This window comes from Sapajus apella, unplaced genomic scaffold (assembly GCF_009761245.1).
Source record: "Sapajus apella isolate SASKATOON/1434 unplaced genomic scaffold, GSC_monkey_1.0 scaffold139, whole genome shotgun sequence".
In the NCBI taxonomy this organism is placed as follows: domain Eukaryota; kingdom Metazoa; phylum Chordata; class Mammalia; order Primates; family Cebidae; genus Sapajus; species Sapajus apella.
Window position 1 is genome coordinate 1 of NW_022437079.1, and position 27992 is coordinate 27992.

Consider the following 27992-nt stretch of genomic DNA (forward strand, 5'->3'; position numbering starts at 1 on the left):
CCACATGCCCACAACTGGAGAGCACGCAAGGAACCAGACACACCCCATACCTTTGAAAATCCTGTTAATGGTGAGAGGCTTGTCTCCCTGCAGCGAGCCCTTCCCTCCTTCTAGGCTGAAGCCCAGCCCTCCAGACATCTTCTCCAGTGTCACCGTGCACACTGTGGCCTCTGCTGCTGAGAAAAACACAAGGACCTGTGAGGGGTCTTCTCCTCTCCCAGACCACAGGTGCAGTGGGCTTCAAGTGAGCCCGGAGTGGTGCTGCCCCCCCGTGTTTGCACACAGGCCCACGTAAAGACAGAATACATCTCAGATGGCGTACTAGGCAGGCCATGCATTCTTGGGCTCACAAATTACTGAGCAGCACCATCAGTCCAGCCCCAAATGGCCAAAGAGGATGTGGCCCACGGGGCTTCCGCTGAGTGGGGAACTTACTAGAATCTACAGAAACATCACTGGCTGCAGAGGTTGAGGCTGCAGAGTCGGTGGAGGAGTTGAGGTCGGGCACGGTCTCTGGAGTCGGCTTCCTTGTGACAATCACAGCTTGCCTGGGCTCGCGAGCTTGGCGGAGGATGGCCAGGGCGTCATTGTGCGTGGTCCCCTTGAGAGACTTGCCGTTGATGGAAAGAACCTCACTGCCCTTCTGAATAGTCCCTTCCTGGGAGGCCAGCCCGTTTGGAAACACTCTGTGAACCTGAGCAAACCAAAGGAAGTCAGTACCAGAAATCGCTCAAGTCAGCATTCTTGCTGGAGGAGGACTGACCCGTTAGTCAATGCTAGAGGATTTTTAGGCCAACGAGGATTAACGGTAATTGTGTCCTAGATCAGAGCTGCTGGAACAGAGGCCAGCATTCCCTCCTCCTCCATGCAGAGCAGAGATCTCCAGCAATAATGACCAGATCAGCCCTCAGAATCCATCCCAACACAGTGTCTTAAACTATATCACCACAATTCCAGTTGGCATTCCAGTTAAAATCTTTTGCCTCGCCTACCCTAGGTCAGAATTCCCCAAAGTAGTTTTCTCAAGCACTATGGCATATTAATGTGTATTCTGTAAGAAAAGGGCTTTTCCTATTTTTAAAAAATAGAGATGGGGTCTCCCAATGTTTCCAAGGATGGTCTCAAACTCCTGGGCTCAAGCAGTCCTCTCACCTTGGGCTCCCGCAGTGCTGGGATCACAGGTGTGAGCCACCACACCCAGCCAAGAAATTTTTTTTAAAATCAAAGAGACTTGAGGAATACTGGGTAAACAAAAGCTCTGAAACAGTCTACTTTTAAAAAGCAAAAGGCATTAGAGAGTCTACAATGCAAATTTGCGTGGCAGATTTCTAAGTATTGGCGGGGTATTATGGGGATTCCCAAAGTGTTTCAACAAAGAATCCTTTTCTTGTAGAGAAATTCTCAGTCTCACTTGGCAGAGTGCATTTTGAGAAACTCTCTTAGACAGTCTATACATTTTTCTAGCTCCTCCCCTAGAAATTCTGACTCTTTACCTCCAACCACTCCTTGTTCCTCTTTCTGCAAGATATGTGGGATAAACACACACGGAAATCCCATGTCTCAGCCTCTTTAATGAGGTTCGTTATTAATTATAACGAGTGACTGAGTGGTAGCATGCATGGAAACCACTAAAATGTACCTGTAGTTTTGCTTCTATGATGGGAGCAAAGCTCTTTGCTTCTCTAAATTATTTTGGTGTTAGAAAAATTCTGTTACATGGTTAGAATCCCAAGGCTGTAAAACCCAAGCACGAAGCAGAACCTCGCCTCTGAACCTCAGGTTCCTGTTCTATAAAAAAAGCAAAAATGCCAGGAATTTATCAATACAAAGTGTGGAGAGGACGAATTCAGACCACAGGTCAGTGAGTGGTCAGCATGGCCATGGACAGTGCTCTGTATTAGTGCCCTTTTAATCAGTGTAGAAAGGAAGAGAAGCTCTCAAACACGGAGAAGTTTTCGTGCATGTGCTCAGCCAACGTGCGCTCCTTCCTCCTAGTTTCCTATTGTCTGCAGTGTCTCAGGGGTAACTGGTCAGGTGACATGGGCAGAAGTTGCTACCCACGGACAGAGAAGAACATCCCAAGTGCTTTTCTCACAGGCAAGCTCTTTTCTTCTCCCCAAGCAGAAAGTAAACTACAGGGTCAGGAACCTTGTTGTAATACTCATCTGTGCTCAGTGAGAGAAGCAGAGACTTACTGGTTTTATGTGCTTTTTATGTAGTAGAGAACTTATCAAGAAATTAAGGAAGTCACCACTGACACATCATGGCCTCTGAAGTGACAGGTGGGAACGTGCCAGATTGCCACTGCAAGAGGGTGTGGTCTGTTTAATGCTGGCTGATGCTGTGAACTGGAGGATTTGTTTTCAGTTGGGCGAGGAAATTCACATGAGACCAGCACAGCCCACACAAAAAATACCCTGAGACAACAACGCAGCCATGGGATGATAACGCAGTTGGCTGTAGAGACAGAGTAGCCACAGCAAGGCTCCAAGGCTCCAGAAAACCGGCAGAACCAGAAACCATCTGGGTCAGGTACAGGTGATCTGAAGGCAGCAGCCCATGCTGATCAGATTGGATGAGCCAGAATAATGAGACCCACAGGAAAAGGTGGCTATGGCCAGGCCTGCCACCCTCTCCATGTGGTCCCAGGCTCTGGGATGTGCTGAGGGAACAGGACCTGCCCAGTGCCTGGTGTCATGCATTCCTCATTTCCCCAGCACAAGGTCCCTTCCTGGCAAGTGTACCCCCTCCCCCAGAGCCATTGCCTCTGCCTCCACCACGCCCCTTCACCTGCCCACTCACCGTAATCACTTTGTTTTCTAGATCTGCTCCTCCTGCCAAGCTGAACCCAAGACCAGCACCTTCCTCCTTGTGTAAGATGGTGACGTGAATGCTGTCTAACTGCTGCAGAAGGAAATACACACATACATTCAAAAACACTTTACTGCAAGAGGATGAGCAATTTAACATCAGACTGATGTGTCATCTCAAACCCCAGCTTGGCCAGCCTCCAAGTTACATCACCTCCTCAAACCTCAGTTTCCTCATCTGTAAAGAATGGACTCTTCAGGAGTCATGCGAAGCTTAAAAGAAAAAATATGTAAAGCAGCAAGCATAATTATTTTCCTCTCTCACTCTCCCCATCCACACCCAGAGGAGGGTGCCATGATGAAGTCAGCCAGAAATCACAGCGCGCGCGCGCGCACGCGCGCACACACACACACACACACACACACACACACACACACGTACTGCAGTACTTCTAGCCTAGACAGGGGCTCACATGGAGCCAGGACACAGACTCCTATTCCAGTCTAGAGCAGGGGTTTCAAACTCAGATGCCTGTAGGAGTCAGGCAGGTCACTGAAGTGAGCAAAATGGGCAGACATGAGTGATGGGAACTGCAGAGAGCTGAGTACATCTGCTCAGAGGGTCGGCTCTACGTAGGAATACAGACCCAGCACCACCAGATCACTTTCCCCAAAAAAGTCCAGGTTTCAATTCAGGTTTTATAATATCTAGAATTCAATATTTTTTAAATCAATGTGCAGATCAAATGAAATATACCTACAAGCCCTTGGGCCACCTGTTTGTACCATGGCACTAAGGAGTAAATTTATGTCAAATCATTTACTGGCTCAGAGTCACTAGAGCACCTGACACATCTGTCCCTATGATCCTAAGATCTGGAGCCCCTAAGACCCAAAGGAATGGAAGGATGTATGCACCCCACTGTCCCCCACCTCCAAGCCCCAGCACTAGCCCAAGTCTCTCAACTTTTACTCAAGTATGAGGTTACTTGCCTTGCAGAAGGCTCTTGTCAGGTTAGAAAGCAAACACTCTCCCCAGAGCAGCGCAGGCAGGACAGCTCTTTGTTTTACATGCCTTGCCTCTGTTATTTCATTTGTGCTGAGTAAGGTCCTGGGGGATGGTGGTCCCAGATGATGAGTGAGAGCCACAGAGAAAGAATCTCAGCCCAGCAGCACCTTGTACTCATCAGACTCACCCACACTCTTGATGTGGGAATTGCAGCTATGAATGAGGTCTCCTTGTATAGAAAATGAGAACCTCCTTATCCTCTCATCCTAGTCTGGATCATTCTAGTACCAAATGCCTGTGTAGGCCTGGGGCAGCCCCATGGTGCAGGACCCACGAGCCCAAGCTCATCTGACTGCTGGCCCCAGCTCAGCCTGGCCACTTCCTCCCCACACCCCTTTGGGTCATGCTCAGAAAACATATGGGAAGTGGGACTTTCAGAATGACTTGGCTGAAGTGTGGGGACCTGTGAGCCCTGGGATCAGTCACCTCTCTGTGCACAGTGGAAATAAAGCACCAGGTGAGAGTTCTTGTGACCCACATTGTTTACCAGGGACAGCATCCCATTAGAGACACATGCCAGGCCAGCAGCCCACAGGGTGTGGAAACAGCACTGAACTTCAACTTGGAGAGAGAAAAGCGAGGCTCTGTAACCTTGACTGAGCCTTACCTTTCTCATTTATAAAATGACCAAAGGCGACGCAAGAAGTCAATCGACTGAAAATGTTTCACAAGCTAAAAAGCTCTTTTCAAAGGGAAGGTCTTACTGTGGTCACGTGCTACAGCGTCCCACCACCACAGGACACAGGCTGGTCTGATGTTGGCAGGCGACTCAAGCTACTACCCCTCTGGCCCAGCCAAGGTGACCACACAGCCATAATAAGCCATTGGTTACTGCAGATGCTTACAAACGAAACCTACCTTTAATGTTGCTTCATCCAGGTCCTTCACCTCCTCGATGAGTTTTTTTAATTCCTCTGAGCTCAGCAGGGAGATGACAGACTGACCAGACTGAGGGGAGCAGTGGTCCCCATCATCAGCTTCCTTGGCCTCTGTGAGACCCTCTGTATATTCTCTCAGCTCTGAAAGGCTTTCATAGAGAGAAAAAACACACAGTAGGGATCATAATATTAAAAGGAGCTTAAGTGATTGTATAATTACTCTATCCCAGGTGTGTCCAAGCACTTATGTGCGTATTATTTGTGTAACAAATCTATGAGTAGATCCCTTTACAGATATTTCCCAGCAGCATAAGAACAATAAATGCAACCAATAGATGCAGAGCTACTTTGATCAGAGGGAAGACCAAACCCCATCCCTACAGCAGGAGCCCCATGGCACCTCTGACAGACAGTCCCCTGGTTCTACAAAGCAGGTCTCATCCACCTCCTAATTTTAGCTGAAGAGGAATCTGAGGGTGAGCATGGAAGGAACCTGCTCATAGTCAGAATCAGTGCCCGAGCTGGGACGAGGACCCAGACATCCTAACTCCCTGACCAGGGAGTTGAACCCATGTGCAGAGTGCAAGTGGATTCCTTTTGGAGGCCAGTAAGAATTCCCGATGGATAATCTCCTGGCCTCACTGTGGTCTTTCTGAGTAACCGCAGGACATTTAAATGTGCATCAGCCTTCCAAACCTCCACAGGCGTGCAACAGCCCCCATGAGCAATTCACCAGGGAGCTAGTCCCTTCCCCTACCTCCCAGCCCTCCTGAAGCCAGGTGTTGTGAAAACTCCTCCTTAATATGGAAGGCACAGGTGTGATACCTACAGATAGACACACGCACACGCACATCTGCACACACATGTAAAGAGGCAAAACAATCCTTTAACCAGCATATCTGAGAAAATTTTTAAATGATATATAGAATTATTTTTAAAAAGAAAGGTGAGAAAAAGATGAGAAAGGTGGAGAGAAACACCAGGTATAGAAACTCACTTGAGCGAGAACCCCATGTCTGAGGCAGATGTTTCAGCCAAACCATTTGCAGCTGGGTCTTCGTTGGATGATGATGTTGGAGATGCCCCTTCCTTGGGGATGCAGGGAGCCTGGCCCCAGGAGATAGAAGACGGGAGGCACAGCAAGGATTTCATGACAGCTGATGACACTTGGTTGCTGATGGAGTAGAGTTTGCTGGTCTTTTCATCAAGTAGCTTCGTCTCACAAGACTGGGACCTGGTCAGGGGGAAGCTCCGTGCTCGCTGGCTTGGCATCTTGAGCACTGGGCCTCGAGATTCCTCAGTCTGTGTTGACAGTAGCCTTAGGAGCGGGTCTGGGCCAGGAGCAAGAGTTTTCTCACCGGGCTGCCGCCCTGGGGGAGGGGACTCGGACACACCTGGGTCTCTGGCCTCGGAGGCTGCAGGAGACCCCGAGGGCAGCACTTGCTTAGTCTCCTGGGGTGCAAGAGTGGGTGCAGCCCCTCGGCCCCAGAGTCCAGGAAGCCGACCTCCCTCATGCTTCCCAACAGGCTTTGTTGCCTCCCCAGAGGAGAGCTGTAGGCTTAGTCTCTGGGCTCCTTTGTCAGGCCGTTGAGAGGAGCCAAAGGTCTCGAAGGAGCTGATTCTCTGCTTGATGGAGGAGGAGGAGGAGGAGGAAGCCTGGGTGTGTGGTCCTGGGTGCTCCCTGGAAGCAGGCGCTGGCTGGGCAGACAAGGCAGGATCCGGGGGCCTTCTTGGGTCGGAAGCACGACTCCTCAAACCTTTCAAGCTTTGACGAAACCAGGCTGGCTTGGGAGCCACTGGGGGACCCTTCTTCACAGTGCTGCTGTCTGTTGGCCTGTAAACTTTGGGAGTGCCATTGGCCGTCTCCAGCTTTGGTGGGGTCCCATCTGGGTGGCCCTGTGTCCCATCGTCTTCACTCAGGCTGGCATTGTGCTGGAGACGCATGTGGCTATGGTTCTCAGTCATGATGGGGCTAAATAAGTTTTTGATGCAGTCGGAGATTCTAACCCAAGGGTCTTCGGCTGTGGTATCAAAGCTACAGTCCATCCGAGCCTGCCTCTTAAGCAGCGGGTGTTTTATCGGGGATGTTTGGGTCACTACGTGCAGAAACGAGGCCAAAAGCTGTGTGTTACATCATAGTGTGATGTTTCTGCCTACATTCTAGTTTCCAAGCTGAACAGCAAGATGGATTCAAGAGGAGGAGACTGGCAGAAGTGGGAGACACCAGGTGGGTGAGCTCCAGGTGGTATTACCTGACTGGGTTACCAACAGGCAGGAGTGAAGAGCCAGAAGCAGGAGTTAACCTCATGGCTGCCTAGTGTTTAGGCCAGGAAGGGTACTCAGAAAACATCTGGGCCGATCTCTGGCATTTTACATTTCAAGAAAGGTTAAGGGGCCATCTCATGGCAGTGCCAGGCCCAGACCGCATGTCTCCTGACTCTCAAAGTTTACGTCTTTTCTACTGCACTAAGGAGCCTCCGAGATACTGTGTTAAATGTGGAAAAGCCAAAGCAATTCTCTTACTGTTTAAACTTCTAAGACAAAGGTCATAGGTTGGCAGCTGTTTGTGTTTGGGCCTACCCATGTCATTAAAAAGCACGGCGCCTGTGCACACCTTCCAATGGGGCCACCGCAGCTCCCCACAGCTCCTCACACTCCCTGTCACCCAGCCGGCATTTCCCACGTATGCACCTGCCTGGCCCCGAAGCTGTTTGCGGCTCTCCCTATACACAGGTCATTGATCAACTTGCTCAGCAAAGGAGTGTTTTCCCTCCCTCAAGAGCTGATGAAAAGGTTCCAGGTAGAAAGAAATCTGTGCCAAGGATTCTCCACCTTGGCTACACACTGGAATCTGGAGGGTCCTAAAAATACTGATGCCCACCCCTAGGTACTGATTGAAGATACCCGGGACGCAGCCTGGGTGTCAGACATGTGATAAGCAGGGGATTGCAAATGCAGCCTGTTCTGTGCCAGCCAGGACCTCAGGCGTGCCCTGGAGCACACAGGAGCATTTCTCAGAAGCCAGCATTGAACCAGCATCACATCTGTGCGCATAGGGGAGACTGTGCCCCAGCTCTCTTTCCCAGGAGCAGAGGGAGGCTGGCCTGTGAGCTCTGAGCAGTGCTTGCTACTGGACTGCAACCCAGTTTAAGGAACTCTGATCCCTCTTGCCCCTTGTCTCAATGCCAGGTTTCAAAAGAAGGGAATCAGGTGGAGCATTACACCTCGATGATATCAAAGAGAAGTACTGCACATTCCAAGAGACTGGTCTTTGGCAAGTGGGCCCAGCCCTTCAGCCTGTTTCTGCGTTTCTGAATGGCTTGGCTACAAGGGGCTGTTGTGAGAATCAGGAGGCAGAGGTTCCACAGTCAACCCCGCTACAGATTGGGGTGACAAGTTCCTGCCAGTTCAACACTGAGGCGTTTGCTTTCGCTAGTATGTTCCTCAATGAGGGTGACTAAGGGAAGCGAAAGGAGCCGCCCCCACAGGCCTCTGCTCTGGGCAAGATGTGCTAGATCTTTCTAAAATGTCCCTTCGCCCTCCAAAAGGCTTTCATGGACTTTTCCTGTAGTGTTTCTCAAACAGTCATATGGGGTAGAGCCTATATGTTTATTTTCTGCCACCTGCTAGCTGCTCCTTGGAGGCAGGACCTGACCCATCTCATCCCTCTCTCTCTCCCTGGCCTCTAGCACAGGACCTCACGAAGCCAGCATTCAGTGTGTGCTTTCTGAGCGCCTCATATGCTGGGGGCTCATGTGCTCTTCCATCACGCACCATTGCTGATGAGTGAATCTGGGCTCAGAAAGGTGAAGCAGGTTGCTCAGAGTCATGCTAATGATGGGCAGACCCAGGGTTCCCTGACTCCAAGTTCTATGCTCTTTCTAGCAAGAGACTAAATATTCAAGTCATGTCTTAGCATTGCCAGGTGTACCACATGGGTGCACCCTTGCCATCTACTTCATGGAGGAAGCGACCACTGGCAAATTCTATTTATACTTTTCTGGCACTGCAGTCTCCGACTCAGAAATCCTAAATGCAGCAGGAATGTTGCAACTGGAATGTGGGCACCCTAGAGGCAGCTGCCCGGGATGGCTGGGTGGGCATGCCTTTGGACCTCTTCTGAGGCTCCATCCTCCCGACTATCCAGAATGGCTTCCCTTCCTGCTGCACGGCATCACCCTTCCACCCGGGAGGCTCCACACCCTGGACAGCACCTCCAGTCCTGCTGCCCAGCACCCGGGACTCCCGACTGTTGATCAGCCAGGTCCAGCGGTGGAGTCAATGCAGAGCATGCTGATCCTCAGGCCAGTCATGCTCTTATCTTATCCCTGTACCTTTCTTCAAAAGACCCTTCCTTTTGGAAGATCTCATTGGAAGCTTACCTGGGCTGGCTCTTCTCTGTCCTGGTTCGCCCTCTGTGGAGGATGTGGTCTGTGGGCCGACACCAGGTCCTGGGCAGCTGGCAGAGGCACTAGGGCTTCTCCCTGCCGTGTCTTCCTCTGGCAGCAGCAGTGGCAGCAGCTCTCTGGCTTCCTGTGGTGTAAACAGGAAGCAAGACCGTGTCAAAACGGTAGCCTTCAGCCGTGAGAAGGCGAGACACGCTTTGATTGGGATGGAAAAACAGATACGGAGCTGCTTTCAATGAGAAGTTCATCAGCAGCCTTGTAAAGAGGATTCTTTTCTCCTTGGTCTGACATGGCAAAGCCAGCATCTCCTAGACACGCAGAACAGCCCCTGACTCCCAGCAACCTGGTGTTCAGGACATGGGCTCATACTGTGGACGTACGCAAAGACCCTGGCTCTTTGTGACAGGAGCAAAAGGCTTTGTGTATGGAAGGGACTGGCATGGCTTCAGTTACAGCTGCATCTTGGTGAACTACCCACCGTAGGACGGTACAGGGCAGTGTTGGAAAAAGGTAGCTAAAAACCAGCCAGCTAGTGTTCCCCAAGGTTAGAGCACTCAGAGAAAAATGCTTGTCAATTGCTGTCACTTGTTTAGTACTCTTCAAATATTTAGTAAGCATTCTGGGAAGGATGACAGATACTCGGCACATGTGCCATCACTCCCCTCTGTGACATGAAGGTGACATCATCAATCTGTTGTAGAACTGTTTCCACCACTGAGCCTGGATGCAGCCTTGGGTCCCTCCCAATACAGCCTAAGGACAAGATGGGCCAGGCTCGGAATAGCTGTGCAATACTCGAAGAGTTTGGATTATCACACAGTGTGCTTAAGGTGCTGTCAGGGCCCTGAGGAAACAGAGAGACCAGTTCTATCCCAGAGGTGGGGAAGGGCTTTCTGTCTGCCTCATAAACAGAGTAAGAATTTTCCAGGCAGAGAGCCAGAAGAATGTTCCAGAGACACAGCCCAACCAAACATGATACCCACCTGGAAAAAGAAGATTGAGAAGGCAGACAGCATCAAAATAATGCCACCTGTATTTAATCATCTGCAAGAGAAATACTTTGCTGTCCTGGACGCCACCTCTGGTTAATTCCAGATTTGGGTAATGATGGGCCATCTGACATGGCTGCAGGCCTCCTTCCAGAGAGGAAGGGGGGAAGAAGGAACAAAGGCACCATTTGGGACTAAGAAAGAAATGACAAATGTCCATGGCGCGAAATTTAAGATCTACATTGACAGTAAATATTTTGGGGAAGGAAAGGTCTATAAAAGTTAGAAAGGTCTTCACAGAGATAGTTCAGGTTCTCTATGGTAGAACTGAGCTTTAGGAGAGCATTAGGAAATATTGAGAGATCAATTTCAAAGGAATCACAGGGCTTCTCGAACTAGCCTTTGAAAAAGTAAGGCTGAGTCATGGCATTAGACGCTTAAAATATTGGTCTGATGATCTCTAAGACTCTCATCCGCAAGAGAAATGACATTGGGATGAAATTTAATTTCACCCAGTTGGAAACACTGTAAGTTGACAGCTGTTGACATTCATGAATTGTTAGCGCTTTTATAGGCCAGCGTACGTGTCCCCAACTGCAGTCAACACAGCTTCACATCTTGGAACAGACACAAATGCATTTTGTCTTTTCATCGACACATCTGATATTGTATCCTCTTCATGGGAGGCTTCAAAATTAGCCCCTGAAATCAGTTTGATTTTACACAAAGTTTTCTCTTACTAGTGTTTCCTGGAACTGTGCTTGGTGGATGAAGCAGGGAGAAGAGAAAGAAGGACAAAGTGGATGCAGCGTAGAACAGAGAAATATGGTTTTTTCTTCTAAGAATCCTGTTGTGTGTTGGAATTTTTTTTAAGCACAGGTGAGAGTTTAAGCTGATTTTCTGTAAGAGAAATGTTAGTTTTTTGTTGAAGAAAATGTCCCAAAGTTCATTTTGGTTGTGAGAGCTCAGTCCCCTTGAGTTAGAGTAGATGGGAAAGATTTGGGGGTCATCCATAGCAGCTTGACAACAGTCTTGGGGCCCTGGAGAGAAAAGGCTGCAGGGAGGGAAGGTGGGAGGGTGGGACAGTGGACACCGTGGCCATGGAAGAAAACACCCAGTGAGAAATCCTCAGGAATGGTCAAGGAAATTTTAAGAGTGACCTCAAGCAAACGGCTTCCTGTTTTCTACTGCGTGCTGCTATGAGCCTTTCTCTGTGACCCCCCTAGTGCCCAATAAAAGTATGTCGTGCTGATTGCTTTTATGGAAATGTCTGTGGGAGAAGGAGCTGCTGGCCACGTGGGACAGAGCAGGCAGAGGAGGGCAGCTGCAGAACGGCCTGTGTCTCCAGGAGACGGTGCTGCTGGGGTGGGTGCAGGAGGGAGCCCTGGATTCTGCCCAGGCACACAGGGCACCAAACATGACCTGTTGGGAAGCTCCCTGCCTGGGCTTCCCTGAGGGCACCCCAGTTCCTCCTCTGGACCCCTTACTTGGGGAATACTCCCTGCCCCATGCGGCTCTGCTGAGGGCATCACCCACCGGGACAGACGTGCTGTGGTAACTGCACTCGTCCTTTTCTGGGCCTCCAGGAGGAAGGCAAAATGAATGGCTCCTCAGCTGGCAGCTCCTGGTTTGCCCTTCTGGACTCATAGGTCTCAGGTCCAAGGGAAAATGAAATATGGGCTTGAAGGGGGGTGGGAGGACAGTCCACCTGACAGCTCCATCATGTGTGGCTAAGCAGCCACATCCCGCCAGCGCTCTGCAAAACTGTACTTCCTTTTCAGTAACCTGACTTCCCCTTCCCTCCTTCACTTTCACCCCTCCTGCTCGACTTCCTGTCTCCACCGCTACCCCTCCTGAAGCTTGCCAACCCTCACTGTAGATCGTTCTAGGGGATTTCCAGAGGCCCCCTCCCACCTGCCCAGGGAAGGCAGCTTCTGGGTAAGGATGGGACCTTCAGTGTGGCATAGTGGGTAACTGTGACCCACCAGCGAAGTGAACTTGAGCAAGTTTCTCACTTCCCTCTTTGCACAATTGGGACTCCCACTCTCAGGTTGCTGTAAGATTGAATTGACACAAGGTACATGAAAGTACTCAGTGTTTTTATGCCTGCGCATAAAAACAGCTCAAGACACAGCGGCTGCCTTTTGAGTAAGGGGCAGGAAGGAGGTCTTTAAGGAGCCTGACCCGGGAAGATCATGGCAATGAACGCTAATATGCCTGTAACGCCGTCAGGTACTTCCCCTAAGAGGTTACCTTTATCCTCACATTTGCCCTTGGAGGGAGCACTACAGGCAGCCCCAGTTAACAGATTGCTGGGGTCCCCCCAAGGCTCCACACCTAAAAAAGTGAGGAGGCAAAGATAACTGGGGAGGAAATAGGAGCCAGTTTCTCACAGTCACATCAGCCACTCACTCAGGAAGCAGGCTCACCGGCTCGTGTCCCGTTTTGGTTAGTTAAGCCACTATTCTCCCTGCAAGCAAGACACTCAAAGACCCGCATGCGAAGGCTGCCTCCCCCACCACGGAGCGGCCCTCCAGGGGTCCTGGTATTTCCTTCACGGTGAGAGTGAAAAATGACACCGGAAATGCAGCAAACCACCATGGCACATGTACACCTATGTAACAAAGCTGCATGTTCTGCACATGTACCCCAGCACTTAAAGTATATATACAAAAATTTCCAGTGTGTTATGGATGGGAGCCCAGATGCCAGCAAGCAGGACTGGGACTTCAATCATCTGTCAACATTCAAACCCCTTTCCACGGTCGGTCCTAGGCTGATACCTACGCATCAGCTTCTCTCTGGTGGAGCAGGAGGAACCTTCATTCTGCCCCTGCTAACACTACAGCCCATGCTCAAGATTTGAGTCTGGTGCTGGAAACACTCAACCTGTGGACCCATCCTCTTACCTGGCCACAGGTGGGCAGGGTGTGCCCAGACACGCATGAGGAGTTCTCTCTCTCTTCCAAACTCTTCTGAGGGTCACTGTCACTTTTAAAGTATTTTCTGGGTGGAGGCTTGGGCTTGGAGGACGTAGGCTTTCTCACCAAAATCTCAAAGGATTTCTTTAGTCTCAGCGGAGGGTGGCTGTCCCGGTTCTCTCGGAGGGGCGGGCTCTCCTGGGGCAGCCTGGAGGATGCTACAGAAAGCACCCCTGGCTCCCGTGCCAGGGGCAGGCTGGGGCTGTGAGTGCTGATGTCCACGTCGGAGGACGGCTTCTCAGCACTGCCACCCCCAGGACTTCCCCCCGGGGACCCAGACATGTAGCTGCTGTCACTGCTGGAGCGGACCATGATCTTCTGAGCCCTGCGATGTGGGGGCGCTGAGTTCTTCTCTTGTTCCTTCTCCATGGTAGGCCGCCCGTGCCAACTGCTTTCCAGCCTTTTGACACCTGTGTGGGAAGCACCAGGGAATCTTCACAGCTGAGCTTCAGAAGATGAAAAAACCCCCCCGCCTCGCCTGTGACTGCTGCAGGCATCACACTGTACACAGCTGTCTCATCTGAGGCCACTGGATCTGGAACGTGGCAATCACCAGCTGTCTCATCTGAGGCCATGTTGGATCTGGAGTGTGGCAATCTTGGTGTTGGACCCCAGTGAGCTGTCTGACTTTGGGTTGGGAAAATCGTTCAAGCTTTCTGAGCCTGTGAGTGATGGATATGGAGATACGCCCCCCCAGATCACCCATTGAGGGAGGGCTTGGTGTCCCAGCTGTGGGGAGTGCTTTTGGTAGACTACTTTCAGCTGTGGGTCCCTCCAGGGATCCACGCGGGGCATCCCATCTCTAGGGACTGCTGGAGACAGGGTTACAGAGGCCCAGCCATGTTGGCCAACTCAGGACAGCTCTAACGGGGACTTTAGCTGCAGAGCTCCAGGGCTTGGCTGACGCTGTTGGCCGTGCACCCCAGCTCCATCCTCCCGCGGTCTACCTGCCTATACTCCCCTCTCTGCCACAGGTAGTGATCCCCAGGACACTTCCTAAGAAACAGGCTTCCTGATAAAAACGCCATCTCAGAGTCGGCTTCCTGGGGGACCCAACTCCATTTCTGCGTCTGTAAAATGCAGATGATAATTCTAAAGTCACTGGGCTTATTTTGAGGCTTAATAACAAAGATAGAGAAACTACCTGTCAAGGCACTCTGAATCTTATATGAAGATGTCACCAGTTCTTTCCAGTTGAGGGTGAGGTGAGGGCAGAAAGCCACTACTTCTAAGAGGTGCCATCGCACCTCCCTCCCTCCCTCCGTCCCTCCCTCCCTCCTGGCCCTTCTTTCTGATGCCCAGTGCCCCCTACCTTGGTTTCCAACACTAGGGCTACCCACACATCCTTGAGAGGCCCTTCTCTCTAGCGGCAAACCGCCCTACAATCACGGCTCGAGGGGGTGGGAGAAAATTGAAGTCTAGTCTGTTGCTCACATTCCAGCTCATGCTGAGAGATTCGGAAAGCCAGGGGAGCCCCACGAGAGAGAACCAAGGCCAGCCTGGCTCTTAATTCACTTTCTCTTTACATAAAAAGTTTTCTTTTGCATTTTCCTGATCATAAAAGATAATGCATCTCCTTAGAGAAAACAGCCACAAGAGGAATGAAAGTAAACATTCACTTCACCTGTGTTTCTATCATCCAGAAATCACTACGGTCAAAATGTTGGCGAGTTTCTCTGTCATGCTTTCCTGAGCATATATGCATGTTGGGTAGGTGGAAACAGTAGACCAGAGCTGAAATAAAATGTTGTGTTCTGTTCTTTTCTCTGAACACTTTCTCAGGTCAGTTTCTTGTTGATATCAGTGCCAATGGTTGCATGTTGTTGTATCATAAGGATATTCCATGATGGCTTGATGAATGCCCAGTGGCTGGGCATGGGAGTCAAGCCAACTGGACTTCCATTCCACAGCCTCTGTGCTCTAGTGCTGTGACTTTGAGTAAAAGAGTCTTTGAAGGCCTCACTTTTTCTTACAAAATGTGCATAAAAATTATGTGTGAATGCATGAATTAGCACAGTGTCTGACATCATAAGAAGTCAATAAATATCAGAATTATATTCCCAAATGTTAATTTTTCCAATATTCTATTATTATAGACTAGGAGCTGCAAACTCAAATACCTACAGGGGCAATTGTGTGCATGGCAACTTGGTACAGGATAAAGGGAACAGGGAGCTGGAGAGAGCCCCGCACATTTGCAACAGTTCAAATTCAGATGTTTTTAAAATCCTGTGTCTTCCAAACAAAGCAAAAATATAACCTAACTTTAGCTGGGGGGTTGCTAGTTTCAGTCTTTGTCTACATACTATGCTGGTCTATGATAACTTCTGTTACTATTCCTTGGCTACAGGATGAGTAAGTGGATAAATCCTAAGCTTTCTAAGAAGGCAAAGATATTTACATCAAGTTCAACATTTGTCTTACCTTCCAGACTCCACTGATGCCTCTCCTTTCCAAACTTGCTGTTTTCCGCCGCCTGGGCCACAGCTTCTTTGAGTTGCTGTTCAGAGACCTAGAAAATGTCAATCATCTCCTCAAACAGTGGAAGTTCCAGCATCAGGCTCCCAGCCCTGTACCAGCTCCCTAGCTGGGCCACTACATTCTACGTTGTTTTTTTTTTTTTCTTTCAACCCACTCTGTAAATAGCTGACAAATTCCATTTCCAGAAGTACCCTGGGAATCAACGGTTCCCCAGTATCTTCTAGATAAAGTCCAAAGTCTATCAATGCAGGAGTTCCCAAGGAGGCCTCCTCAACTCTCCAACTTTCTCCCCACTACTTGATGCAAAATTCTATGTCAAGCTCCCATTTCATAGGTTACCTCTATGAGCTAGTCCATTCATGGCAATGCTGTCATGACCTCATCGTCAACAATGTCATAACCATCACAATCACTCTTACACTGTGTGTCTTATGACTCACAGTTCATTATCACTTTGGAGTAATAGTTAAGAGTATGAGTCTTAGAGTCAAACAGGCCTGTGTTCTAGTCCCAGTTCCTCTACTGTCTAGGCGCGCATACCTAGACAAGTTACTTAGCCTCCTAAGCCTCCATCTCTTCCTTCTCTAAGGCAATAACAATAATAAAAGCCACTTAACAATGAGGACAGGTTTTTTAAAAGTAAGTTATTTGACATCAAAAGTACAAGACACAAAACAATAGACACGTTGGACGATGTAAAAATGAAAAACTGCTGTGCATCCAAAGGACATAATCAAGAGATTGAAGAGGCAACTCACAGAACGGGAGAAAATATTTGCAAAGCATAGTTCAGATAAATGGTTGAGGTCCAGAATATGTAAGGAACTCCTACAATTCAGCAGGAGCAACAACAATAAAACAGCCTGGTTAAAAACTGGGCACAGGACCTGAATAGACATTTCTTTTAAAGAGATACACAAACAGCCAAAAAGCTAATGAAAAAATGCTCAACATCACTAATGACTAGGTAAATACAAATCACAACCATACTGAGTTACCACCTCACACGCATTAGGACATTAGGATGGCTACTATTGAAAAGAGAAAAGAGGCTGGGCCTGGTGGCTCATGCCTGTAATCCCTGCAATTTGGGAGGCTGAGGCGGGCAGATCACTTGAGGTCAGGAGTTTGAGATCAGCCTGACCAACATGGTGAAAACTGTCTCTACTAAAAATACAAAAATTAACCAGTGTGGTGGCACATGCCTGTAGTCCCACCTACTGGGGAGGCTGAGGCAGGAGAATCGCTTGAACCCAGTTTAGTAAGCTCAGACCGTGCCGCTGCACTCTAGCCTGGGTGACAGAGTGAGACTTCGTCTCAAAAAAAGAAAAGAACAAAACGTTGGCAAGGATATGGAGAAATTGGAAGCCCTGTGCTGTTGATAAGAATGTACAATCGTGTAGCCGCTGCGGAAAATAGTTTGAAGGCTCCTCAAAAACTTAAAAATAGAATTACTATATCACCCAGCAATTCCACTTCTGGGTGTATACCCCCAAAAAAGTGAAGTCAGTATCTGAGAGATATCTGTACTCCACTTCATTGTGGCATTATTCACAAGTCAAAAGGTGGAAACAACCCAAGTACCCACAAATGAATAAACAGAATGTGATACACACACTCACACACACACACACACACACATATATGCACACATACACGCACACACATGCATGCACACACATGCACATGCACACATGCACATGCACGCACGCACACACACGTACATGTGCATGCACACACGTTCATGCACACACGCACACACACATGCATGCATGTGCACATGCACACATGCACATGCACGCATGTGCACATGCACACATGCACATGCACACACACGGACCCATGGACATACACACACATGCACACACACATCCATGGACATACACACACATGCACACACATCCATGGACATACACACACATGCACACACGCACACACACATGCACACGCACACAAACACACTGGAATATTATTCTACTTTAAAGAGGAAGGAAATTCTGGCACGTGCTACAACATTAATCTTGAGGGTATTATGTGAAGTCAAATAAGTGAGACACAAAAAGACAAATATTATATGATTCCAGTTCTGTGAAGAACATAGAGGTCAACATCACAGAGACAGAAATTAAATTGGTGATTCCCAGGGGCTGCAGGTAGAGGAACACAGGGACTTGTTTAATGGGTGGAGTTTAAATTCTGAAAGATGGAAAGGGCTCTGCAGATGGATGGTGGTGACGACCGCACAGCAATGAGAATGTCTTTAATGCCATTGAACTGTACACTTAGAAAATGGTTAAGAGGGTAAATTTTATGTTATGTATATTTTACCACCATAGTCAATAATAGATAAATCATTTAAAGTCTTGGGCACAATGCCTGGCAGATGGTAAACTATTAATAGGGAAGAGTTACCATTCACAACAATCAGGTAAGGTAAAGACCACTCCCCCGTGTCAGAGTTGAGGAACCAGAGGCTCTTGGAGGTTGGATGAGTTGCCCAAGGTCACCATAAGCAAACAGCCGACTGCACATGTGTCAGGCATCCTGCTGCTGGCCCCGCCTCTCTTCTCTCTGTGTCTGTGTCCTGGATCTCCCCTGCCTAGGGTGCCTTTGCCTTCCTGCCACTCTAAACCTTACCTGTCCTTTCTGGCCTGGCTCTGGTATCTGAGCAGCTGGAACCCCAGCTCCCTCACTGTCAAGGCCCTCACCTCTCTGGCCTCTGTGTGTGTCCCGTCTCTCTGGCCGGAATGCACACTCCTTCAACCCAGGGCCACAGCATTTGCCCCCAGCCTGACCCCTGCTCCACTGATGTTCTGCCAGAGTCCTAAAAGCAGCAAGAGGCACTGGTCAATCAACTGGGACCTCTTTCTTTTCTTGTACTGCCCAGAGATTTAGGCCAATTATTTGCTTGCCCGAGTTAAGAAGTTCGCTTGTCTCTGGTGTGTTCAGCCCCAGTGTGCCGTCCATGGAACGGGGCTGGGTTTGAATTCCACCACACCATTACAAATATTGATCTTCCTCACGACTCCACTCTGCCCAAGTGTCACTGGGAGTTTGGGAGTCAGTGAGCTCACAGCACAGGCTTTACTGGATTTACATTGTAGTTTCTTTACTTAGTAGCTTCACCATTGGGAGGCTTCTTTGTCCTTTCTAAGCCTCAGTTTCCTCATCTGTGAGTTGGCGGGGGGGGGCAGAATATCACACTAATTTCAGGGGGCTGCATAGCAACTAAATGCACTTGTGTGGGTCACATCTTTGGAAAACATGCATGGCACACATTAAGGATTAACTAATTCATGGTGGTGATTATTCCAAGTTCCCCAGAGCTCTTACCTGCAGCAGGGCTTCAACCCCCAAGTCTGGCTTCAGCCTGGGTACCTGTAATAGCTGCTATCAGCCCTAAGTCTAACCTGCCAACTGGGCATCTTTACCTGGACACCCCATGGCACCTCCACCTCACTATATCCCACACGAAGATCATGCTCTTCTCTCCCCTCAAGCTTACCACCGTGGAAGACCATTGCTGAGTCTTCCAATCTCAAAATATTCGAGACATCCTCAGCTCCTCCCTCTCCTACCCCAGAACGACCCGGCCAGCAGCTCTTGTTGAGTCTTCCCAAGCATTGCCTCCTGTTGCCTGATATGATCTGGTTGTGTTCCCACGTGTTGTGGGAGGGACCTGGGGGAGATAATGGAATCATGGGCAGGTTCCCCCATGCTGTTCTCATGACAGTGAATAAGTCTCACTATCTGATGATTTTATAAAGGGTTTCCCCTTTCACGTGGCTCTCATTCTCTTCTTGCCTGCCACCGTGTAAGATGTGCCTTTCACCTTCTGCCATGACTGGGAGGCCTCCTTAGCCACATGGAACTGTGAGTCCATTAACCTCTTTTTCTTTATAAATTACCCAGTCTTAGGTATGTCTCCATCAGTAGCGTGAGAACAGGCTAATACACTACCCCTTCCTTTTGCTCTTCCCATGGCTGCTGTGTAGTTCAGGATCTCACCATCTGCTGCCTTCCTCTTAGAAACTCCACCCTCCACCCACTCTATCCTGTCTACTGCAATCAAAGGTTAAAAAATTAAAATACAAACATGCCTCATCTACAGCTACAGACCTCCCATAGCTCCCCACTATGCAGAAGAAAATGCAAGCTCTTTCGTATCCTGTTGAAAGCCCTCTGCAGTGTAATGCCAGTGCTATGCCTACCTCTCTTCTCAGTCATTCTCACCTAGTACCCTACATTCCAACCCCACAAAACCCACTCCTCTCCTTCCATGTCGGGTCCCTTCATGACTCTGTAACTTTGAACTTTTTTTTCCCACTGCCTGGAATGATCTTCCTCATATTCTCTGCCTAGAGAAAACTAACCTCTGGAATTTTTTTTTTTTTTTTACATTATAAGCCATTCCCTGCTATATTCCTGTATTCCCATAGGACCTACCATCTCTGTTTTGCAATTACTTGTATGTCAGGCTCTTTATTGATACTGTGAGCTTCTGCAGGGCAGGACTGTGTGCTATGAACTTGTCTCTGTAACTTCAGTGCCTACCTCCAGACATTTCCACAGTGGGTACCTACTAGATGCATACATGAAGACATCTCTTGCTTCTACTATCTGGGACCTTGGGTCTCCATTTCCCTGTCCTAGAGCTTATAACTCAGCTGTCAGAGCTTCCCTCAGTGGATGTCGATTGCCTCTGATACCTAGGAGTTTGTTCGTGGACTTCTGCTGCAGACAATTCTTATTACAGAAACCTGGAAGGGATTCTTGGGAATTCAGGTCCAAACCGAGCCAGCAACATCCTTTTTTCCATCTATCTCTTGTTCCAGTTTTGGTACTGAAAGAGTGAGCCTGAGAAGAGGAGGGTAGCCCGGCGGGTGTTACCTGTGGGTCTGGATGTCGGCTGACGGTGATGGGGATGGGACCAGGATCACAGTGACTCAGGATGGTGTAGACTTCGTTGAGTGTCATGCAGTGCACAGGGGAATCACTGATTTCCACAAGCTCATCCCCACATCTGTTCAAGCATCAACAAGAAGCCATCAGTAAGAGAATCAATGAGACATGGGAACAGTCCCTGCCTCAGGGGCCCACTCCTGGCCAGGCTGTTTGATGTGATCTAAAAATCACATGAATAAGTAGACCTTCCTAGCTACTAGACCAAAACTCAGAACAGGGCAGCCCAAAGCAGCACATCCCACACCCCCTGACTGTACAACCGCAAAGTGGCAGGTATTTCCTATCTACGCTGGGCCAACATTAATGAAAGTTCATCTGTAACTTTCCTCCTTTTCACATTTAAGTATGCCCATTAAAGATTGAGTGTGCTTTAGCGAATTCAACTGAATAACCAGTTAACTAAGATTTCATCCTCCACATCCTCTCCTTGGGCCTCAGTGTTCCCATAAGTAGAATAGGAGGAAAAATTGGATCTAACGTACCACACACGGGATGTTAGATGTCAGACCTAATATCCTATATGTGCTAAAACGGGGAGAAAAAATAACTTGGCAGGAGAGCAGCTCAGATTCTTGCAAAAAGAAATAAGGAGAAAAGGTGGTGGTGTTCATTCTAGCTGTCAGGTGGGAAGGCAGTTAATAGCAACGTAAACCTAAAAAAAATAATGGTAGAAAAGATGGGGTCACATGGATACATGCTTTGTATGATCCAGTCCCCTTCCCAATCTAGGTAGGGAAATTGAGCTGCAGATGGTGAACAGGCTTCCCTGATCTAGGTCTGCTGAGGAATTGACAAACTTTTTCTGCAAAGGGCCAGAGAATATTTCCAGTGTTGCATGCTTTGCTGCACTGTCTCTGTTGAAACGACTCAACTCTGCTGTCACATTAATAACAATACAGCTGCAGCCATAGATGAGGCATAAACAAATAAACCTGGCTTTGTTCCAATAGAATTCCATTAAAACAAACAAACAAAGCAAAACAGTGATAGGCCCCAGTTTGTAGACCCGTGGCCTGGCTGGTCGCCAGCAGGTCCAGGATCGGAACTCCAGTCTCCTGAGGCTGATTTCCCCGTGCCTCCTGCTATGTTCTGTGGCTTCCTTCTGCCGAGTTCATCCCCCTTCACCCTTGCTAGGAGAGTATTCATTTTTACTGCTGTAACTGAAGACCATGGTCATAGAGCACCAGATGCTAGGAAAAGCAGACGCTTCCAGAATAATCCCTACCCCACCGCAGATCTAAGAAGGAGGCACTCTCTGCCTGAGGGTACTGGGACAAAGACAAGCACTCTGAACCTGCAGAGTCCCAAGTACCAGCACAGCAGCTCAGCAAATCACCTGCCACCCCTCTGCAGAGAACAGCAAATCCCTTTCTAATTCAGGAGCTCCATCAAGACAGCATCATAAGCAGGGATCGCATAAAACCCTTCAAAAAGATGGCAAAACTCTCCTGATTTAGGAAAATCCAAAACCAGCGAGAGAAGATATATTTGTACTATACGTGAATGTTACAAAGTATTCTAATGAATTAAATTCTAACAAATTCGATTTTAAAAAATCAAATTCAGATCACTATTGAAAAGAAAATTTAGATTTGAACTTCTCTTAGAAATTATTTATAAAAAATATATCTGGAATACCCCAAAATATTTTGTTATGCCAGAAAGAACCTGTATTTCTACTACTGATATTTTCTCTCTCTTTCTCTTTTTTTTTTTTTTTGAGATAGGGTCTTGCTCTGTTGCCCAGGCTGGAGTGCAGTGGCACGATCTCAGCTTACTGCAACCTCTGCCTCCCGGGCTCAAGTGATCCTCCTGCCTCAGCCTCCCAAGTAGCTGGGCTTATAGGCATGTGGCACCACGCTCGGCTAATTTTTGTATGTTTAGTAGAGATGGGTTTTGCCGTGTTGGCCAGGCTGGTCTTGAACTCCTGAGCTTAAGCCATCCACTTGCCTCGGCCTCTCAAAGTGCTGGATTACAGGTTTGAGCCTCCGTGCCCAGCTTAGTAATATTTTTACCATTAAGCCATTTCCATATAGAATTCATAGATTAACCTCATCAAAGCTCCTATTTATGTCATTGTAAATTCTATATGAAATCTGAATTAAAGTGTGTTTATTTCATGTTTTCTGTGCTGAGCTGGTGTTCTCTGAGACAATGCTTCTTAAACTGTAATATGCATACTCATTCACGGGGATTTTGTTAGAATCCCCATGGTCCTGGCTCAGCAGGTCTGGGTGGGGTGTCTAAGATTTCATATCTCTAACAAGTTCCCAGTTGCTGTTGATTCTGCTGGTCCAGCCCACACTTTGAGGAACACAACTCTGAGCTATGCCCAGATGATTCTTTCTGTTTTTTTTTTTTTTTTTTGAGGCAACTTCGGGACTTTATTAGATAACCGGACCCCAGCTCCAGCCACAGGCTTGAACAGCCCGCTGGGTGTGGTCTCAGAGCCCCCAACAGGTTCTCTGCCTCCTGGCCCCGCCCTGGGATTTCTCAGGGTCACAAATGTGTGCAGAGCAGGGGTGTGCCGGCCGTAGCGGGAAGTGGTGTTCAAGCCACCCCACCTCCATCGGGTCCTGGCAGGCCCCCCACACCTGGCTCTGCTGTGGGAGCCGAGAACAAAGACCCTGCCCACCCTGCTCCTGCGGGCCCCGGGGGCTCAGCCAGCACCCACCTTCCCAGTGGCCTGGGCCGGGGCTGGGGTGCAAAGCCTTGCTCCCTCTAAGCCAAACAGAAAAATGCATCTCCCAAGAGTGTCTTGGGGAGCAGGAAGGAGGCCTGCCCCTCCCCAGCCACAGAGCTGGGGGACCCCACCACGAGACCATTCTTTATGGATCATCTCCAAACCAATCTGCCGACATTCTAAGGTATTTCTTCCCTGGTCGTAAGTCAGGGGTCTCTTCAGCACAGAAGTGAGGACATACCGGAGGCGTCCATCCAGATGCGCCACGGATCCCGGAGACAGCGTGTGGACAAAGATGCCGGAGATGCACTGGAAGTAGGGCACACTGCACAGGCCGATGCCCAGGCCCACGCCAGCCTCTGGAAGGCAGAACGGGGCAGGGCGGGGAGACCAGGACTGAGCTTTCCCAGGGGCCCACCCGCCCACTGGGTGCCACAGACGCGGCCCCCTGGTGACTACGGCTTTCATCCGCCCGTATTCACGGAGCGGTCACGGTGTGCAGGCACCGCTCTAGGCTCAGAACAGTGACCGAGGCAGGAAGGAATAGCGGGGAAAGACTAGGAAGGAAGGAGGGAAGGAGGGTGGGGGGGAAGAAGGAAAGGAGGGCACTAGATGAGAAGAGAGAACAGTATCTAAGAGTGGTAAGTCTTATATGGCGAATGTATGCAGAACATGCTGGAAAGTGAGGGATGGCTACTTCAGGCCTCAGAGGAGACACGGTTTAGGCTAAATTACAAGTGACAAGAGTTAGGGGTGAAGAGATGGGACAGCGCATGTCAGAAGCAGAAACAGCCCACGCAAAGGCCCAAGGGCAAAAGCAAACATGCCACGTCGCAGGACCAGAAAGGCCAGTGTGGCGGGGACACGGCCTGCACAGGAGAGCAGCACATGATGGGGAGAGATGGGGACAGACCGCAGAGTCAGTGGGGCTTTGTCAACAGGGGCACGTCAGTGGGTGGGTTTATTCTCTACTGAGAAGGGATGGCATAGGAGAGCTGCGAACAAGGCAGTGACACGATCTCATTCCTGTTTTTATAAACATGTCTGGCTACCATGGAGGGAAAGAGCTATGGGTCCTGGAGAATGGAAGCAAGCAGGCCAGCTAAGAGGCCGCTGCTGAGAGAGACCGTGGAGGCCCGGACTTCATCTCTTGTGAACACGGAGAGAAATGGATGCCAGTGGAATAGATTTTGAAGATAGACTTGCTGATGGATGAAGTATAGAAACTTAACAAATAGGCCGGGTGCAGTGGCTCACGCCTGTAATCCCAGCACTTTGGGAGGCCGAGGCAGGTGGATCACAAGGTCAAGAGATAGAGACCATCCTGGCCAACATGGTGAAATCCCGTCTCTACTAAAATTACAAAAATTAGCTGGGCGTGGTGGCATGCACCTGTGGTCCCAGCTACTCAGGAGGCTGAGGCAGGAGAATTACTTGAACCTGGGAGGCGGAGGTTGCAGTGAGCCGAGATTGTGCCACTGCACTCCAGTCTGGCGCCTGCTGACAGAGTGAGACTCTGTCTCAAAAAAAAAAAGAAAGAAAAATAAGGAAACTCAACAAATAAAATCAAACTTGGAGATTTGTTTCTCTTGAGTAATTGTGCGACAGTGATGCAATTTACCAAAGCAGGCTACGGAAGACTGAGGTTGTCAAGGTAAGGCCTGGGGGTTCAGCTTTGCCCACATGACACGTGCAATGTGCTGGGAAGTGAGGGATGGAGATTTCAGGCAGCTGCACGGGGAAGAGGGTGCTGTCAGGATGTCTGGGACTGTCCCAGGGACGTGCAGAGCAGATGTTTGCACAGATGAAGCCGGAACCGGGGAGAGAAAGCAGGGCAGAAGCCGAAAGTTTGCATGTAGCTGCATGTATCTGGCGTTAGGGCTGTGGGGCTGGACGGGATCCCCCAGCATGTGGGAGAGGAGGGCCTGCAGCTCACCAACATGGAAAGGTCTGGAAAAGGAGGACGAGATGGAGCGACCACAGAGTAGGGGAAAGCCCTTTACGGTTTTCTTTTGACACATATCATTTACAGAGCACTTTGGCGAATGTTTTCACCCTCTCATGCTGCTCTTCCCAGCAGTCCCATGAAGAATGCCATGGCAATTGTTGGCAATCCCATTTTATGAATGAAGAATTTGGTAAAAGCCAGAGCCCTTCCCACACCCAGGTTTCCTGACTAGAGCAAGAGCTTTCCAGTCTAATGGAAGCCAGAAATTGCATAAGATACTCGTTTAGAATGTGGATCCCTCAGCCTCACCTCACCCTGTTGAAGCAAAATCTCTGGGGGTAGAGTTTAAAAAGCTGCATCAGATAAAATGAGCAGACAAAAATCGTCCCTAAGGCATTTCTGATGCCAGTGATCAGAGGAAACAGCACGCTGGGGCCACGCCTGTCCCACTTCGTGCCTGCTCAGTAAACGGACTGCAGGAGCCCTGGATGGAGCTGTGGGCACCATGCCAGCACACATTTATCTGCCCCTAGTCCTTATGCCAAGCATTGTGCCAGGCTTGCAGGCACATAGAGGCATCTGAAGCCTCAGGGAGCTTCTGGTCCAGCAGGAGCGCCAAGACATGCATCAGGCAAAGCTGCATGCAAGGAATTCCCTTCCACTTTGACACCAGACCTCAAGCCCACCCTCCTCTCTCCAAATCCACTTCTCCCAACCTCTGACCTGCAAGTGGTTTCCAAGCCTCACACTATGGGCCATTCTCCATGGAGAACCCTAGGAGATATTTTTTGAAGCATAAGTGGATGTATCACTCCCCTGCTTAGCAATCTTTAAAGGATTTCCTGCTGTAGTTAGAAGAGAATTGAGCTGCAAAGTCCCACAGCATCTCTCTGCCTCTGCCAAGTGCTTTGATGCCAGCTCTCACTCTGCCCACCTAGCTCCAGCCATGCTGGCCTTCTTTCTGCCCCTAGAATACATGCTGGCCCCTGTGCTGGAGCCCAGCTCTGTACCTTGCTGCCTCCTCTTTATCCAAAGGTCTCAGCTTGGTTGCATTCAGGCAGAGAGGGCTCCAAGCTCTCTGGAGTTAGCAGCCCACCTGGGGTGGCAAAGGGAATGGCTGTCTGTCCCTGAGTGTCAGAGGTAGAAGGGACCTGAATTCTCTGCCACAGGTAGGGAAACAGGACCAGGGAAGGCGAGGCAGCCTGCCCAGGGCATCTTAGCATATTGCTGCAGAGTTACCACTCCCGGCGCATTATTTCTCTCTCTCTTTCTCTCTGAGTGTTTTTGTGTGTTATTTTTTATTTGCTTTGTTTTGCTTTATTTTAAGCACTGACCTAGAACACACTGACTAAGTTTGAATGGTATGTCTTGAGCGTCTATAAACAGAAGACTAGACCTGGCTCCAAGCAATAACCATACAATCTGCTAAAAGACAACATCCTGCCCTGCCCCCGGACTGATGCCAAGTGGGGGAAGCCCGGGTGGCTCAGCCAGCGCTGGAGACCCAGACAAGGCTGCAGCTGCAGGACTCTTACCTTTCTGCAGAGAAACCTCCACCATGATTCTGTAATTGGGCTTGGCGGTGCTGACGGGGGCCGAGGGGCTTTCCAAGGCGAAGGAGCTGCTGTCCTTGGTGATACAACTGCTGGAGCTCAGGGAGCGGCACAGCGCGGGAGACAGGTGGCTGCACGGGGAAGGGGGCGCCATCAGGCGGGTTCTCACGGTGAGGGTGAGGAGCCCCTTTTTGGCTTGCTGAAAGGAAAGAGAGAGGGCAGCAACATCCAGAAGCAATGCAGGGTGAGGTGAAGAAATACTGTTGAAGGAAACGCAGCTCTGTGTGTGTGTGAGTGTGTGTGTGTGTGTGTGTGTGTGTGTGTGTGTGATATATAAATGTGTGCGTATATTCACATGTGTTACAAATTACATTATGATATATTCATATAAATACACACATAACTACTATATATATCTATATATGTCAGATGGATGAATAGATAGGTAGATGGAAGTATGAATAGATGGATGGATCAATGAATAGATGGATGAATAGAGATAGATAAATAGATGAATAGATGGATGGATAGTGAATTGAACTAACTAGATGGAGACTTAAAAATATCTTTCAGCAATTATCTTAAAAACTTAAAACAGATTTGTAAATATACCAGGATGAATACATGGAGTGTTTTAAAAGAGTTTTATAAATCTTAAAGTGTTTTAAAACCCCCCACAAGAATCCTGATCGCACTATTTCTTTCTGAGTCAGGTTTTCTTTTAACCCTGTGCCAAGATCAGCATCAGCGAGGTCCCTCACGTGAAGGATCCCACAGTTTGAATTTGTAGGTTTAGATGCTGAGAGCTTGGTTTCTTTGCCTGAAGGCCCCAGAGTTTGGTCACATGTTGATAAGAAATGGTCACCTTGGGCCAGGCATGGTGGCTCACGCCTGTAATGCCAGCATTTTAGAAGGCCACAGTGGGCAAATCGCAAGGTCAAGAGATCAAGACCAGCCTGGTCAACATGGTGAAACTCTGTCTCTACTAAAAATACAAAAATTAGCTGGGCGTGGTGGCAGGTGCCTGTAATCCCAGCTATCAGGAGACTAAGACAGGAGAAAATCTTGAATCAGGGAGTCGGAGGTTTCAGTGAACTGAGATCGAGCCACTGCACTGGTGACAGAGCGAGACTCTGTCTCAAAAAGAGGAAAGAAAGAAGGAAAGAAAGAAAGAAAGAGAGAGAAGGAAGGAAGGAAGGAAGGAAGGAAGGAAGGAAGGAAGGAAGGAA

The 27992-nt window shown here is 49.1% G+C and overlaps 1 protein-coding gene across 1 annotated transcript in view; it reads right to left on the reverse strand.

The window, feature by feature from the left end:
• Positions 1-6: 6 nt before the first annotated feature.
• Positions 7-27992, reverse strand: part of IL16 (interleukin 16) — a 94047-nt gene continuing 66061 nt past the window's right edge. Inside the window, 12 exon segments of the mRNA XM_032263894.1 lie at positions 7-142; positions 145-173; positions 436-694; positions 2803-2904; positions 4738-4906; positions 5755-6853; positions 9140-9290; positions 13062-13543; positions 15558-15645; positions 20505-20637; positions 23504-23621; positions 26746-26962. Coding sequence (XP_032119785.1) covers positions 65-142; positions 145-173; positions 436-694; positions 2803-2904; positions 4738-4906; positions 5755-6853; positions 9140-9290; positions 13062-13543; positions 15558-15645; positions 20505-20637; positions 23504-23621; positions 26746-26962 — 2925 coding nt within the window. The 3' untranslated portion in view covers positions 7-64.